The sequence below is a fragment of the Borostomias antarcticus genome (assembly GCF_949987555.1).
Source record: "Borostomias antarcticus genome assembly, chromosome: 14".
Lineage (NCBI taxonomy): Eukaryota > Metazoa > Chordata > Actinopteri > Stomiiformes > Stomiidae > Borostomias > Borostomias antarcticus.
Genome location: NC_140247.1, coordinates 8,340,987 through 8,355,569, shown reverse-complemented (window position 1 = coordinate 8,355,569; position 14,583 = coordinate 8,340,987). Strand labels below are relative to the sequence as shown.

Here is a 14,583-nt window from a genome sequence, read left to right as displayed (position 1 = left end):
TTTAAGGTGTGCCAAGTCTCACCTGCTCTGCGTAGACATGGGGGGTCTGGAGAGAAAGCCCTGAGGCAGCTCTGAAGGCCAGACCAGAAGGTGTTAGACTCCATTAGGCCTGCCCCTGACTAAACATTTTCCTGCTCGTCTAGAAGTCCTCATTTCAAGCGACTAGTCGTTCCTTTATTATTATGATGATTATTATTATACATATAATCTTACCATACACACGGAGCGAGCGGCAGCAGCCGCCTCAGCAAAGCGGTAGATTAATTCTCAATGTGTCGGCATTCGGCAACACAGCAAGGAGACTGAACAACATTTTATTACAGGCTATGGGATTTTGAGGGGATTGCGCAATAAACCTATACTAACGGATTTTGATTGGTTATTGAGGGGTTCGTGGTGGACGGATTTTGAAGGTTTTTTTGTGAACGGATTGCACAACTCATCCCAAGCAGATTTTGAGTTTTTTTTTCTTTGTGCGACTGAGCGACTAATGAAAACTTGCTCGACTAGGACTCTTCTCGTCGACTAACATTAAGTCGACTATTGGGGGGCAGCCCTAGACTCTATACGGGGTTAGAGTGCCAGGGTGACCCTTCTCCAGCTGACGGGGAGAAGAATGTTTGGAGTGCCCCACAGTGCTGGGAGAACGGGGCCCCTGAGGTGAGGGCGGGGTCAGTTGTTGGGACTTGTCACCAGAATCAGAATCACATTAATTTAGCCAAGTAGGTTAGGCTAGGTTAGGTATAGGCCACACTTACAGATACAAGAAAGGAAACTGAAATCAAAACGATTCAAAGCAGCCCAGTTCCTTTAGACAAATGCTAAAAAAGGATCTCATTTAAATGCTGGGCTGGGGTTCTGTTCTGGACAGTTGAAGCAAAACAAAGCACAGAACCTTCTGTTTGAAATGATGAGAAGATAAAGGGATATGAAAGATCTATTGACGCAATCCTTCAGGATTTCAACATTCGGTCTATGCATTTATTAGCCAGGCCCTGTCCGTTGTTTGAGACACTGCTGCCCGCGGCCCATATCCGTATGAGGAACATCATTGAGCGCACCTTTCGCGTGTTGCAAAACAAAATAATAGTTAAGTCTACTGCTTTTGCGTTTTCTCTCCTCTTCCATGGTGCAATTGTGGGATACAACACGCAAAACCCCTCATTTAAATAGGCTGTCTTCACACTTGTGCAACTGTTGTCATTCACGCAATTATCCTTGATGATCACCTGCAAAATGCATTCCAACTAAACACAGCATCAGAGGGCCCTTCACATGTTGGCCACACAGAGGCCTTCTCACCCTGAGGGGAAGCAGGGCGGGGAGGTCACTGTAATTACACATATTCTGATCCATCCACGAACATGTTTCTCTCCCAGATTGATATATCAGCCTAAGAAGGAAAACGCCCGAGCTTTGGTTCTCTAAACAGAGCGACATCTCAGAAAGATCCACACAACATGCCAACCCTTGGTGAATGGAGTCTTCTCCATTGTATCTCTTCACAGAGGGAGTTTCTACCCTTGAGGTATATCTGACCTAAATGACGGTATCTGACTGAACAGAGCTTTATCAAAGGCAAGCCATCCATCCTGTTACAATCAGTGACATCAGATTATAGCTGACGCAGCACTGGGTCGGGCGGAGCAAGAGGAGGAAGGAGACAAATGACAAATATATGAGGGTCTAGGTGTATATACACATATATACACACACTGGTGCAGGCATGTATTTTCCTGTTAAATGCTACAGGAACAAGGTCTGAGGTTGTGACAGTAGTAGTAGGGTGGCTGTAGCTCAGTTGGTAGACGAAGAAGAAGAAGAAGCAGAAGAAGCAGAAGAAGAAGAAGAAGAAGAAGAAGAAGAAGGGCTACAGCCTAGCCACTCCTCTCACCAGGTTACAATCTCTAAAGTCATGATCTATCAACGCTGTCCTTTTCACAGCGCTCTTCCCATCATCATCAAAAACAAAGGCACTACAGTCAAGAGTTAATGAACTTAGCATGTGTGACTAACATGCAGGATGTTGCACAAGGAACAGAGTTTCCTCTCTGGTAGAGTAACGACTAGCAGTCTGGTGTCATTCCTGACAAACAAGCTGACATAACCAATAAGCGCAGTTCCGTTTTCACTTCCTAAATGTCAAAGCCTGTTCTTGCCCTAACGAATGCTTCAGTCCAAAAGAGCACTCTGACAGAATGTCTCAGGAAGCATGTTCTCTCCTGCTTCTCTCTGACCTCCAGAGGAGTCTGGGCCCGACCTCGTCCGCTGTCATCCCCCGAGTCAGCCCGGCGGACACCCAAACAAACCCAGCTCTATAGTCCCATCCATCACCATCCTGACCACCTCTTTTCTTCCTCCTAAAACCTTGTCTCTTGCACATTCGTTCATCATCCTGCCTTGTGGAGGAGGAGCTCACAGACAGATCCACTAGGCTACATTTTAGCCAACATGAACTCCCTTTGCTGTACCAATTATGGATGAGTAAGAAACAACACTCCTTTAACCTCTCGGGATGGTAGTAGGTTAATGGTGTAAGAATTTGTCCACGTACATTTGCAATGAAGGCTATTGGTTGTTGAATTGTATGTGTTACCTGTTCTGTCCTGTCTTCTCTACTGCTGTAATGCCCAAACTTCTCCTCCTGGGGATCGTTAAAGATATATTTTATGTTATTTTAAGAGTGAAAAATCTTTTAAAAAAGAAAAGAAAAGGCCTACTGGGCCCTGGCCTAGTTTTGGACCCTAGGCCACAGCTTTCTGAATGTCTGAGCTGACTGGCGAGTAGAAGGGGAAAACGCCACATTGTAGGGTTGAGGTGAGGACAAAGGTCTGAATGTTTGGAAACAATGTAAGAACAGCAGTGCCCCAAACTACCTAAAATACCCTGTCATCACTGTAAATTATACTCAGTTTGGGAATCTCTCAAATAACAATGAATAAGGGGGAATGCCACATTGTAGGGTTGAGGTGAGGACAAAAGTCTGAATGTTTGTAAACAATGTAGCCTGAATAAGAAAAGCAGTGGCCCAAACTAGCTAAATTACCCTGTCATAGACATGCCATCACTGTACAGTACACTCAGTTTGGGAACCTCTCAAATATCAATGAAGACTTAAAAGAGAAATGTGGCAAAGTTGAGAATGATGGGTGTATCAAAACAAACTGGATTATACTTATAGGGGTGGAGATAAATGTGCTGACAATTCTCATTAATTCTCCCCCTGTGAACCAGAGCCTTGGCTTCCCCCCTCCCCCTCTTCAGCTGTGCTGCTCCTCCTGCTCTCATCGGCTACGCACTAGCAGGCTTAACCCCCCTCAGCCATGACAATGGATCATGATGGCCATTTGCCAGGCCAGGGAATTCATGCAAATGGACCTACAGTAGGAAATGGAGGTGGCAAAGTACAGTTGAAGAAGAAAGAAGGGGTGGGTTGTCCCCATTTGAAAGTAATGCGGACAGTGAATTGATCTCAGACTGTGGCATCTATGCCAATAAAGTGTGTGAAGTGAGAGGATTGTTTAGTGTGGAGATTAAGTCCAGGCAGGGTCGTCAGCGGCAGCACAGAGCGTTAGGTTTCCTTTATGTTCCTGAAGACACATTAGAACAAAGTCCGCTCCAGACATCACATACATCAGGCCTAGGCTCTACTGTACAGTCGATGCTAGATGCCACACAGCTGCTTCAACATTATTAAACAGAGAGATGCAACAGGGGACAGCAGAGGCTTACACCCTGACCACCGTTGGGGTCCCGACCTCAGGGTAAAGGTGCTCACAACAAGGTCTTATTGTGGCCATTAAAGCTTTTGTCATCTACAGAATTCAGGGAGACAGATGGAATGGACCTCCCATGGGTCCCCTCTGCACAAACATTGCATAATTCATCAGGCTATTTTATCTGACCGCTGGCTGATTACCCTAGACTTTGTAGGTTCTGGCAATCTCCTTACTCTCTACTTACCCTACCTTTCTTAGTTGAATTTGGCTATCAGAGACAATGTTGGCTATATGTCAGTGAGGAGCATAGTGTACACTAACAAACATCCAAAATGTGCCTTTTTGCTATGGGAGAAACTGAAACAGCTGTACTGACAAGTTTGGATGGCAATGATTGTGGCATATTACACTAAGGGGTAACTAGGGGTTCCTGTGTCCACCCCACCCTTACACCCCTGGAATCTGTGCATGACCTGTCTTGTCAAACGACAACAGGTTGTGTGTGTTCAGGAGGCAATGCCACAACGATAATGATCATCCTCAAGACTGTGAATAGACACTTCAGCCGGCAGGCAGATAGATATCACCGAGAGACCATGAGTACTAAGATGGAGAGGTGGCCCCACCTGTGGTAGACATTTAAGAACAGTTATTGCACCCTAGGGCGTTTACCTGTTGATATGCCGAGTCCTCGGGGCGAAAATCACTGCTCGTCTGATCGAATTGCAGGTTGAAGTGGGGCAGTCTGTGCAGCAGGTTCACCCACCATGGGGGAGAGTAGCTGACCACCGCAGCCATGCTGAGTCTGGGAAAGCTTTGGACAAACTGGAGCCGATGAGGTCAACTGACGACGAAAGAGTAGACCGAGTCGGCTTCATAAACTTGGAAACGGAGATGGCACCATCCAAACGATGTAGCACTAGTTAGCGACCACCGACTACTGCCTAATGTAGTTAGCTATGCAGAACTGAACTACTAAGATGGGCTAAATTAGGTTATTCCCAGGCAATCCAATCCCCACTTCCATATTCACTCTGCTTGTGGTAGATGATCTGACATGTCGTGTTCATAGCCTGGCTGTATATTTTGAAGCTGGGTACATTGACATCGCTACTTCATGCTCCGTGGGTGACGTATGAGGAATGAGCCCAGCTCTCCAGCCGTGAGCAGCTTCCCACCATCAACCAGCTCGATAGCCTGTTGTTGTTTATCTAGACTCACACAACCCACCTCTCCCATCCCATTGCAATGAGCTAGCTATCCTTTTCTGTATGGCGGGTAGCTTGTATTATAGCCACGCACGCCTTGTTATTCATTCCTCCTGCTGATGTCCTGACGTCCTGTCCTCGTATGGTTCCGGGTGTAGCTATCCTAGCTAACTAGCTAACTAGCTAACCAGCTAACCGCTAGCTTCCTGCTTCGCGAGTTCCTCCAGTTCCACCAGCTTTCTTTGTCTTTTCAGCATCAGTCATCGCAATTTTCTGCCATTTTCCAAACTTCCAATTCTTCTTCTGTATGGTTTTTATAGCTGAAGCCTTGTTCCCCGAAGCACACAAACAAACACGAGGCTTAAATACACTGGACTTTAAAGAGATAACGATGTTGTACCGCACCGCAGCGGTCTCTCGAATCCCCCCACAACAAGAGCCCGTCCTCGGCTCCTCCTCACGCCACCTGAGCGCACTGGTCAGGCTGGTGGATACTGACCCCTGGTGGAGAGTTTAGGAAGTTACATGCAACACAAAAAAGAGCTCGGATTTCAAGTTATTGTTAAAAGCACCAGCTATTATAAATAAATAAATAAAACGCACTATCAGCAATAATATAATAATAATAATAATAACAATAATAATAATCATAATATTATTATTATTATTATTATTATTATTATTGCTGTTGTCGTTGTTGTTATTGCAATTCTTCTTCTTCTTCTTCTTATTAATAATAATAATAATAATAATAATTGATAGTACTACTAATACTACTACTATTATTACTACTACTACTACTACTAATAATAATATAATAGTAATAATTATTATTATTATTATAATTATAATAATAAACTAGACATGGTCTCTCTCGCACGCAAGCACACACAAACACACACACACACACACGCACGCACACACACACACACACACACACGCACGCACGCACGCACGCACACACACACACACACACACACACACACACACACACGCGTCGGCTATCTTTGCTTTGGTAAAATGTTCCTAAAGCTTTGGCTGTCGGCTATCTGTACACTGTATAAGCCAAACGTTCATGCCCTGGACAAGATAACAATGACTTAAATGCATTTGATTCAATACTTTACTAGGCCTACGTACCATCCATGGATATAGCCGGTCATATTTCAATAACATTTCGGACTTGTCTAGCCTGTGGTGCAAAGTTCACTACAACTTTAAGAACTAGGAAAGTTTTTTGAGTTCCTCTTAGGAAATCACATGGAGGTGCTGTCGTGCTCACATGACTATCTGAGCTATGGCAGGCGAGATCCATGAAGGTAAGTTGCATGCGAAATACAGCCTATACTTAGCCTATATCAGGCGTTTAGATGTTTGTGTTGATGTCTTTTTCTTAACCTTTTTACCCACGAATTTAAACTTTTAAGATGATCTACGTTTGACTAGATTAGAGATGAGACATCGAAAACAGGCTAGCGCGTTCTCAGCCGTGTTATGTGTTTCTCTTTTTGAGCCATGTCTTGATAAAAAGCCCTCCAACTCTTTGATTACTGAATGAACGACTTACTGCGAATTCAGTGATACAATATTTTATCCCGAGGCTTTAAATGAGTATGAGTGCCTTTGAGTTTTCAAGATTTGATAATGGCTTTGACAAAGCTGACGATTAATTAATTCACCTGTCAAACGTTGACACGGGCTCAAACAATAGGCCTAATTAGTCTACTTTTTCATCATGAAAGGTGATGAAAATGACCAAATTGCCACCTATTAACGTGATGATGACCAATATGACATTTTTGTTAACGTATTAGGATTCTTCTTTGTAAGTGTACATAATGAGTAGCTGTCAGAGAGTGATAGTGTTACTGGGCGCTGTGAAGTTGTATTGAGGTGAACCTGATATGGACCGCCAGCTCTTTATTGACGTTGATTTGAGACTGGTAGACCTTTGATTTAGAGAACGTGAACAATTTGTATTTTGTATTCTTTTCCCAGGAAAAGACCATTTTCTGGGAATGAGATGCCCTGTTGTATATGAAGCATGTCTCTATAAATGTCCTGGTAACAGGCTGTGTGTTGCCCCTCACTCAGGGTCAGTTCCCCCGTACTACCGGGAGGTGTATGAGGCTATACGCAGTAAGACAGATGAGCGAGTGCAGGATGAGATGTTCCGGAGGTTGCTCAACAGGACAGAGCTTCCCAAAGCTGTGCTTGGCCAGGTGGGTAGAGAGCAGCACAGAGAGGGAAGCTGCAGCTGGTAAAGGTTACTATATTGTCACGCATGAAATTCTTACTCTCCGTAGATCTGGTAAAGTGATAAGGAGATATTAAAAATAACCTATTGGTAACAAATACAATTTTAGACGTGTGTTTCCTGTAGAAATGACTATACGTGAGCACAGACATGTTCCAGTTGACACAGTTGGTTCCTAATCAGGTTGAGTTAATTAGATAAGTATTTTTGCAGAAGTATTTGACCAGAAAGCACCCTCTGATCACAATTGGCCTCATAGTAAATATTGTATGGCATGATTGGCATAATTATTATTATCTTGGCCTGACATGTTGCTGGTTTATTACCCACGTGCTCTTGGTTATGGAGTGTGTTACCATTATACATGGAAATGCTTCATAGATTGATTTCAGGTGTGGACTGGTACAATCCCATTCACTTGCTCTGTTGTATCTGTAGTCATAACTACTCACCATTCCTCCTGCCTTGTCCTACACGCACAGTACTGAAGATTCTAAAAACCCAGACCTTGTTTTGAGCAACGGTGACCTTTGAGATAGTTATGTGCCCTTGTTTCTTCCAGATTGCTGAATATGTTGAGTTCACTGATGGATTCCTAAGCAAGTTATCCCTCTATAAAGCACTTGCATTGATTGCTCTTGCTCAGCAAGGCAAACAACCGAGCCCTAAACTCCTGGAGAACTGCATTCAAGGTGAGCCACACCATGTTTTGAAACGACAATGCTGTTAAGTGTTGCATAATGAGTAACTTAACATTCTCTGAGTTTTTGAGAGCAACCTTTGTGACTCGTATAAAAAGCAAGTTGACAACAGCTTTTGTGGTAGGTGACTTGATTCATTTAGAGGGAACTTAATATTTGATTAATTTCTCTTTTCTATTGACTGGATAAGCAGTGCAATACATGTTGAAAAGCATTTGGACATACCGTAGCAATGGCATTGGCTAAAGGGTCACAGTTTTGGGTCTTATTTTTGTCACAAAGGCCTGAGTGTGTTTGTTGGCCCCTTTCCTCACCTCTGGGCACTGAATCCCGGAATACTCCACCTCCTCTTCCATGTTATTGTAAAAGACATGGTTCAGCACTTCTACTTCTGCCTTTTTTGTGTGGTGCATAGCTGTGCGTGGTAGGGCTGGACTCTAATCTCTGTCCAAAGTTAATTTGCATGTCTACATTATACTTAACTGCCTTTCACATTTTGTGGTGAGGTTGGCGAAGAGACGCATGCTACCGTACATGTTACAGTATAGGCCAAAGATGATTTTATTATAGTGTTGTAGTGGGGAGGAGAAGGAGAGAGGTAGACATTACCCTAAACACAGCTCTCAGTTGGAGTTCTGCTCCAAACCTCGGTGGTGATTTAAGGCCATAGTGTTATTTCAGGTGCTGACAATACGGCAGCAGACTGCATACTGTGAAACACATTTCCGCAAGTTAATTTTCTCTCCCACAGCACATTTCAGTCTCTTCACCCCTCTTTAGGAATGCCAGGAGGATTGAATTCTAGATCCCATCACAATCCCGTCGTTCTTGTTGTAATGTGGCAGCTCTTTGGCTGCTGGCAATTACCAGGAACCTGTGAGGAAAGAAAATAAAGTATTTCCTTTCTTTAAGCAGAACTTTGATTGCTATAGCAATCACTGCATGATGACAAGTGCTTATAAGAGCATTAGTGTGGTTCATGTTTGACTGCGTGTTTCACAGAGCTACCAAAGCCCCAGCTGGGGGACCTACAGACCCTGAGGATGCAGCCGGTCCAGGAGAACCCCCTCCTGGTGCCCCAGACCCTGAGCCAGCTTCTGGCCAGGGATACCGTCCAGGTGGAGCTCATCCCAGAGAAGAAGGGCCTGTTCCTCAAACATGTGGAGTACCAGATCACCAGCCAGGTAACAAGAGCCTGAGTACGCTCGCAAAAACAGGGGCTACCTGGAAAAAACATTTAGGTTCTCAGGTTGTCCCTCTAGGGAGATCCTCAGGAGAACCCTCTGAACTAACATGTTATGTTATGTTATGTTATGAAAGGTTCCCCTAAAAGGACTTCATATCTCTTTTGTGGGTGTAATACATATCAATCTACATATCAATACAGCATTTGTTTTATTTGAATAGAAATAATGCAATGGTTAACTTTTTGAACTTATTGGTCTAACCCCCAACATATGTTTGACTATTACAAGCATTCTGTTTTAATAGGAAACAGAAATGAAGGAGAAAAAAGCATAGATCACATTTCAAATAAATACTGAATCCTCTGCCCTCCAGCTTAATTCTTGGCTCTTCAATTATTGCTGCGTTTCTGGCGATGTGAAACAAATGGGCTGTAATGCTCGTCCCAGAAAGTCCTTGAGTGAACGCATACAAGATGCAGCCATTGCATCGTTTATTTACACCGGAGGCTGCAGCTGAACAGAGCTGCTGTTGTCTCTTGTGCAGCGAGTGTTCACAATCAGCACGGAGCAAAGCAACGCATGAAGAACATGTCTGTTATAAATATTTTAGTTGACTTCCCAACTAAAAGCTTTTCATTTTTACATCTCAGTTATTCACAGATGACATCTGTTTTTTTTTTTTTTTTTTACAGCATTTCAAGATATCGGTTTACCGACGATACAGTGACTTTGACGTTTTCCATGAGCTTCTGCTGCAGAGATTCGCTTACAGAATGGTGCCGGCATTGCCGCCTAAACGGATGCTGAAAGGAGGTGAGAACTATGTCTGAACTTTGACTTCCTGGGCCAATGGGGCCTCGATCTGCCCCAAGAAAATTCCAGCAATATAGATAGCCATATTCCCTAGTTAGACTCTATTCGGTTCTTACTCCTTTATATAATGAATGCAGCCCATTACTTTCTAAGAGTCCACATGAGGACATCTCTCTTCCAGTGATGCAGTCAGAATAATTGCAGACTGTGTGTGTGGTGCTGACCTCTGTCCACAGTCCTGACCTCCATGTCTGAGCGAGAGTTCATCGAGGGGCGGCGGCGCGCTCTGGGGCGCTTCATCAACCTGGTGGCACGCCACCCCTTCTTCTCCGAGGACGAGCTCGTCAAGACCTTTCTGACCTTCAACGGCTCGGTACGAGGCACGGTTCGCTTCCCGCCAGCTTCTGGGACGAAAGCCAGGGGAAGTTCTGCCAGGCGGCTGAGATGACGCTAAGATAACCCTGACCCTAACCCTAACTGAATCCAACATCTCTCTTCCCCACAGGATGTTCAGCCGAAACTGCGTGAGGCTTCCAAGAAAATGGGGGATGAGTTCATGATGAATAGAATGGCTACCCAGGCGAAGGTTTGTCACATTACCAAAACAACAGATGCTCACTTCACAACAAAAACGTTTAGTGTTAATCATGGATCTCACAGCTGAGTGCTTTTTGTACATCTGTGCTGCAGGAGTATCTCCCAGCTGATATTCAGGCCCAGTTTTCAACGAGCAGAGAACTGATCAGAAACATTCACAACAGCTTCCACAAGCTGCGAGACCGGGCGGAGAGGATGGCTGAGCGCTCCAAAGAGAACGCCACAGATCTGCTCATGTTTGGCAGAGAGCTCAGGTACCTGACTGACCTCTCTGATGATGTCTTATTTCAGTTTATTATTGCAGTCTGCTGTTTGTTTTCTCTCTTATGGTTTTACTTATTAGCCCAAGGCGCAACTCTGTTGCTTTGTCCTTAATGTGTTTTGTTGCAGTGCGTTGGGCTCAGACGGTTCTCCCATTCCCTCCATGGCCTCTTCTCAGAGCTCGTGGGGGACCCTGCGGGGGTCGCTGAAGGGCCTGTCCGTAGAGTTCGCTCTGCTAGCAGACAAGGCAGCTCAGCAGGTACACGCCACACCTCCAGAACCGTCCACTCAGCTCATCTGAAAGAGTTTTACTGTCCCCAAGTCCTCAACATAAAATTCACCTATCAATTTATTTAGGGGAGAAGAGAAGAGGATGACGTGGTGGAAAAACTCCATCTTTTCTTGGATCTGCTGCAGTCATACAGGGTGAGTCTGTCAATCATACAGGGTGAGTCTGTCAATCATACAGGGTGAGTCTGTCTATCATACAGGGTGAGTCTGTCAATCATACAGGGTGAGTCTGTCAATCATACAGGGTGAGTCTGTCAGTCATACAGGGTGAGTCTGTCAATCATACAGGGTGAGTCTGTCAGTCACACAGGGTGAGTCTGTCAATCATACAGGGTGAGTCTGTCAGTCACACAGGGTGAGTCTGTCAGTCACACAGGGTGAGTTGTTAAATGTTGTAGATAGGTCGCTCTTCTATGTGAAAACAGAAGTCACTTGGCTGGACGTGCTGGTGTTTTAAGCCCCTGTGTGGCGTCCCTCAGGACCTGTGTGAGCGCCATGAGAAGGGCGTGCTTCATGAGCACCAGAGAGCCCTGCAGAAGTACAGCGTGATGAAGAGGCAGATGATGAGTGCCACAGTGCAGCCCAAGGAACAAGTGTGTGTGGAGCAGCTGGAGTCACGCATTGTACAGGTAGAGTACAGTACACACGCTAACAACCAGTAAACAATGAGAAGATGAACTTTAATAATCCACAGGGGTGGGCGTTAGGCGGTACAGCAACCAGAAGGTACAGAACAGATCAGTGTAAAGAATAGTACATCAGAGTAAAGATTACACATATAAGAAATTACACATTACACATAGAAGAGTACAAAAATATATAAATAAAGAACATTCTGTTGGTGACAGAGGATGTATGGAAACTTGTTTCAAAAAGTTACAAATGCTCTGGTTCTGTATTAACTTGCATTCACTGTTTCAGTGAGGGACTCCAAGAATCACTGCCAAATTGTTTTGCAAGTGTACAGCCTGTACAGGTATATGTAGAAATAAGACATGAATAGACAAACAGCCAGCACCTGTAGTCTGACACCCTGTTTTGGACCAATCATCTTCAGGTGTTATTATAACACTCGAGAAACTATATACAAACACAGTAAACACATAACACTCGAGAAACTATATACAAACATGGTAAACCCATCAATATTAAATATTGAGTTAAATTACTTGTAAAATCTACAAACAAAAAAGGGAAACAAAAGGGAACTAAAGTAAATAAAAGAGGGAACTGTCGTTGGTAGAGATGTGAACATCCTTCCCTTCTCAGTAACTTGGGGCTGGCAACATGAATGCGGTTTTGTTAATAATTTGTTCTCCAGCACCAAAAAATTCCTACCTAAAACACTAAATGAATCATCATTATCTAAAACCAGACTCTGAAATTGAGAAGAGGGAGAGTACAGTCTGTCCTCATTGGTCAACATGGCACAGTTGAATCATTTATGAATTATTTCATACTTACAATATACTGTACTGTGACAGATGATGTATTTAGTTTTTAGTATCATATGCTTTTTTATGCCTATGATCTTCATATTTCCCCATTATATTGTGTAATATTGGTCCACACTCCCACCCCTCCTGTAATCACACTTTTGCAGGATCATTATGATTCTCTTTATTGTGCCATTGGTCATGGTTAATAATCTAACTCTTTTTTTACACCCCAAACAGCAAGAGAATGCCATTCAGACCATGGAACTGAGAAACTACTTCTCCCTCTTCTGCCTTCATCAAGAGACACAGCTCATCTTCACCTATCTCCCCATTACGTCTCACATCCTGGGGGCTTTCATCAACTCCCAGGTCCAAGGGCACAACGAGGTGAGACTGGACGCTGCTTAGCGCCTTGCCTGTGTCCACATGACTGTGTGTGTCTCCACATGACTGTGTGTGTCTCCACATGACTGTGTGTGTGGAATTAACTATGCTGTTCTCTGTCTAGATGGGTGAGGTGTGGAATGATCTCCAGCCCAAGCTTGGATGTCTCTTTGGTGTAAACAATGGAATGCAATCACTCCCTCTAGCACCCCAGTAGGCTTGGGATACAGGAGCTCCGGATTTTTCTGAAGTAGTTGATGAAGATGATCTACTTCTTGCTTTTGCAACCATAATGTAATTAAGTAAAGGCTTTCAAGGGACTGATGGTAAACTGTTTATCTAAAACCACATCAACATTGTGCCCTATGAAACAGTATACTGCACATACATCACTGTTGGTATTCAGCCTCTCACCAGTCAACACATTACAGTCAATGGAACGGAGGCCTGTAGCGCTATTTGACAGCCCATGATGGTGCTGAGGAGTGTACAACAATATTAACCAGGGGAATGGTTGATTAATACACTAAAAGCTGTATCTGTTTGATTAAATGTTTCAGCCATATTTTGATATTATTCTGTAATACTGTACCCTAGCTCACTGTCATATAAGGGATTTCTCATGAGAATTTAAATTCTTTTTTTTTTCTTTTTACTTGATTACTTGGTCTTCAAACAGGAAGATGGAACTAAATGTAGGCTACTTATAATTCTAGTAATTGAGCTAATTGTGTTGCAACTGAAAATGTGTTTTCTTTAGCAGAAGAAAGCTATTATTCAAGTGTCCATTTTGTAAAGAAAAAAAGAACGGCAGTAGTGTCTGTAAACCAATATATTTTTATACAGATTTTAAAAGATAAGATTTTAATGTTGAAACCTAAATTTGTTTCTTGTAGAGTATAATATACTGTCTATTATATATACTATACTGCATATTGCTGACTCAGCATTAGGGCATAAAAGCTTTTGTAAAAAAGGCCTAGTTTTTTCATATGTAGCCTATGGAATTATGTTCACATTCTTCGCTGAACATGGTTTGGACATAAGCATTCCCCTGGCGCTTATTTTCACTGCTCCCATGGAGGACTTTGGCAAGTCATGCCAAACACCTAACAATATTCGGATTGCGATACATTTCACAGGAGAGCATACTGAGACTGGTAAGATTACACCCTGTGCTTCCCGTCTCGGAAAAGCACATTCATAATAGTTTTCCAACGCATTTACGTATGCCCCATTGACTTCCATTGTAGCCCAGTGAGAGCCTGCAGAAAAACTACAGCTAGCTCAATACTGGAACGATCTGTTAAATTATGGTCTCTGTTTCAGGTCCATGGTAGAAGGACCACAATAGGACTAAATGTCGAAAATAGCACACTACCCCTCTAATGAAAATAGTGTTTATGGCTATAATAATAGTAACCATTAATACACCAAAGACCCATGATGTAGCGCCACTTCAGTTATTAGTGCCATCATAGTATCATATCAGTATTGATAATGCCTCTTAAATGTCCACTGTTTACCTACAGTAGATATACATGTAATTTGAAGAACACTAGCCAGATATTTTTTTTTATGATGTTCTTGCAGCCTCAGACTGCTGTGCTAATATATTTTTACCTGTTGGATAGATTATCTCCAATAAGAACAGTCATCTTCAGTTTTGATCTATTGAACAAGCCTATGTTCATTTTTGAATAAACTGTTTTCTTGGATGGTCATA

The 14,583-nt window shown here is 43.3% G+C and overlaps 2 protein-coding genes across 3 annotated transcripts in view; one reads left to right on the top strand and one right to left on the bottom strand.

The window, feature by feature from the left end:
- ttyh3a (tweety family member 3a) overlaps window positions 1–5,342 on the bottom strand; it is a 44,676-nt gene extending 39,334 nt beyond the window's left edge. Inside the window, exon 1 of the mRNA XM_084448303.1 lies at window positions 4,392–5,342. Coding sequence (XP_084304429.1) covers window positions 4,392–4,517 — 126 coding nt within the window. The 5' untranslated portion in view covers window positions 4,518–5,342. The remainder of the gene's footprint in view (window positions 1–4,391) is intronic.
- Window positions 5,343–6,168: 826 nt separating this feature from the next.
- Window positions 6,169–14,533, top strand: snx8a (sorting nexin 8a). Of its 2 annotated transcripts, XM_084449230.1 has the most exons (13): window positions 6,183–6,246; window positions 7,022–7,149; window positions 7,747–7,876; window positions 8,888–9,069; window positions 9,765–9,885; window positions 10,122–10,258; window positions 10,391–10,471; window positions 10,576–10,736; window positions 10,873–11,002; window positions 11,101–11,169; window positions 11,514–11,663; window positions 12,711–12,860; window positions 12,982–14,533. In XM_084449230.1, exons 1-13 carry the CDS (start codon window positions 6,225–6,227, stop codon window positions 13,072–13,074), a joined length of 1,554 nt encoding a protein of 517 aa, XP_084305356.1. In that variant the 5' UTR covers window positions 6,183–6,224; the 3' UTR covers window positions 13,075–14,533. The 2 variants fall into 2 exon arrangements, with proteins under 2 accessions (XP_084305357.1, XP_084305356.1); XM_084449231.1 differs by lacking the exon at window positions 7,022–7,149 and having other exon boundaries at window positions 6,169–6,246.
- Window positions 14,534–14,583: the final 50 nt, after the last annotated feature.

Excerpts from the sequence above, each read along its gene's own strand:
- snx8a (XM_084449230.1), top strand. The coding sequence starts at position 6,225 with ATGGCAGGCGAGATCCATGAAG. Across the intron at positions 7,150-7,746 it reads CCAAAGCTGTGCTTGGCCAG|ATTGCTGAATATGTTGAGTT; the intron begins GTGGGTAGAGAG and ends TGTTTCTTCCAG. Across the intron at positions 10,472-10,575 it reads GAATGGCTACCCAGGCGAAG|GAGTATCTCCCAGCTGATAT; the intron begins GTTTGTCACATT and ends TCTGTGCTGCAG.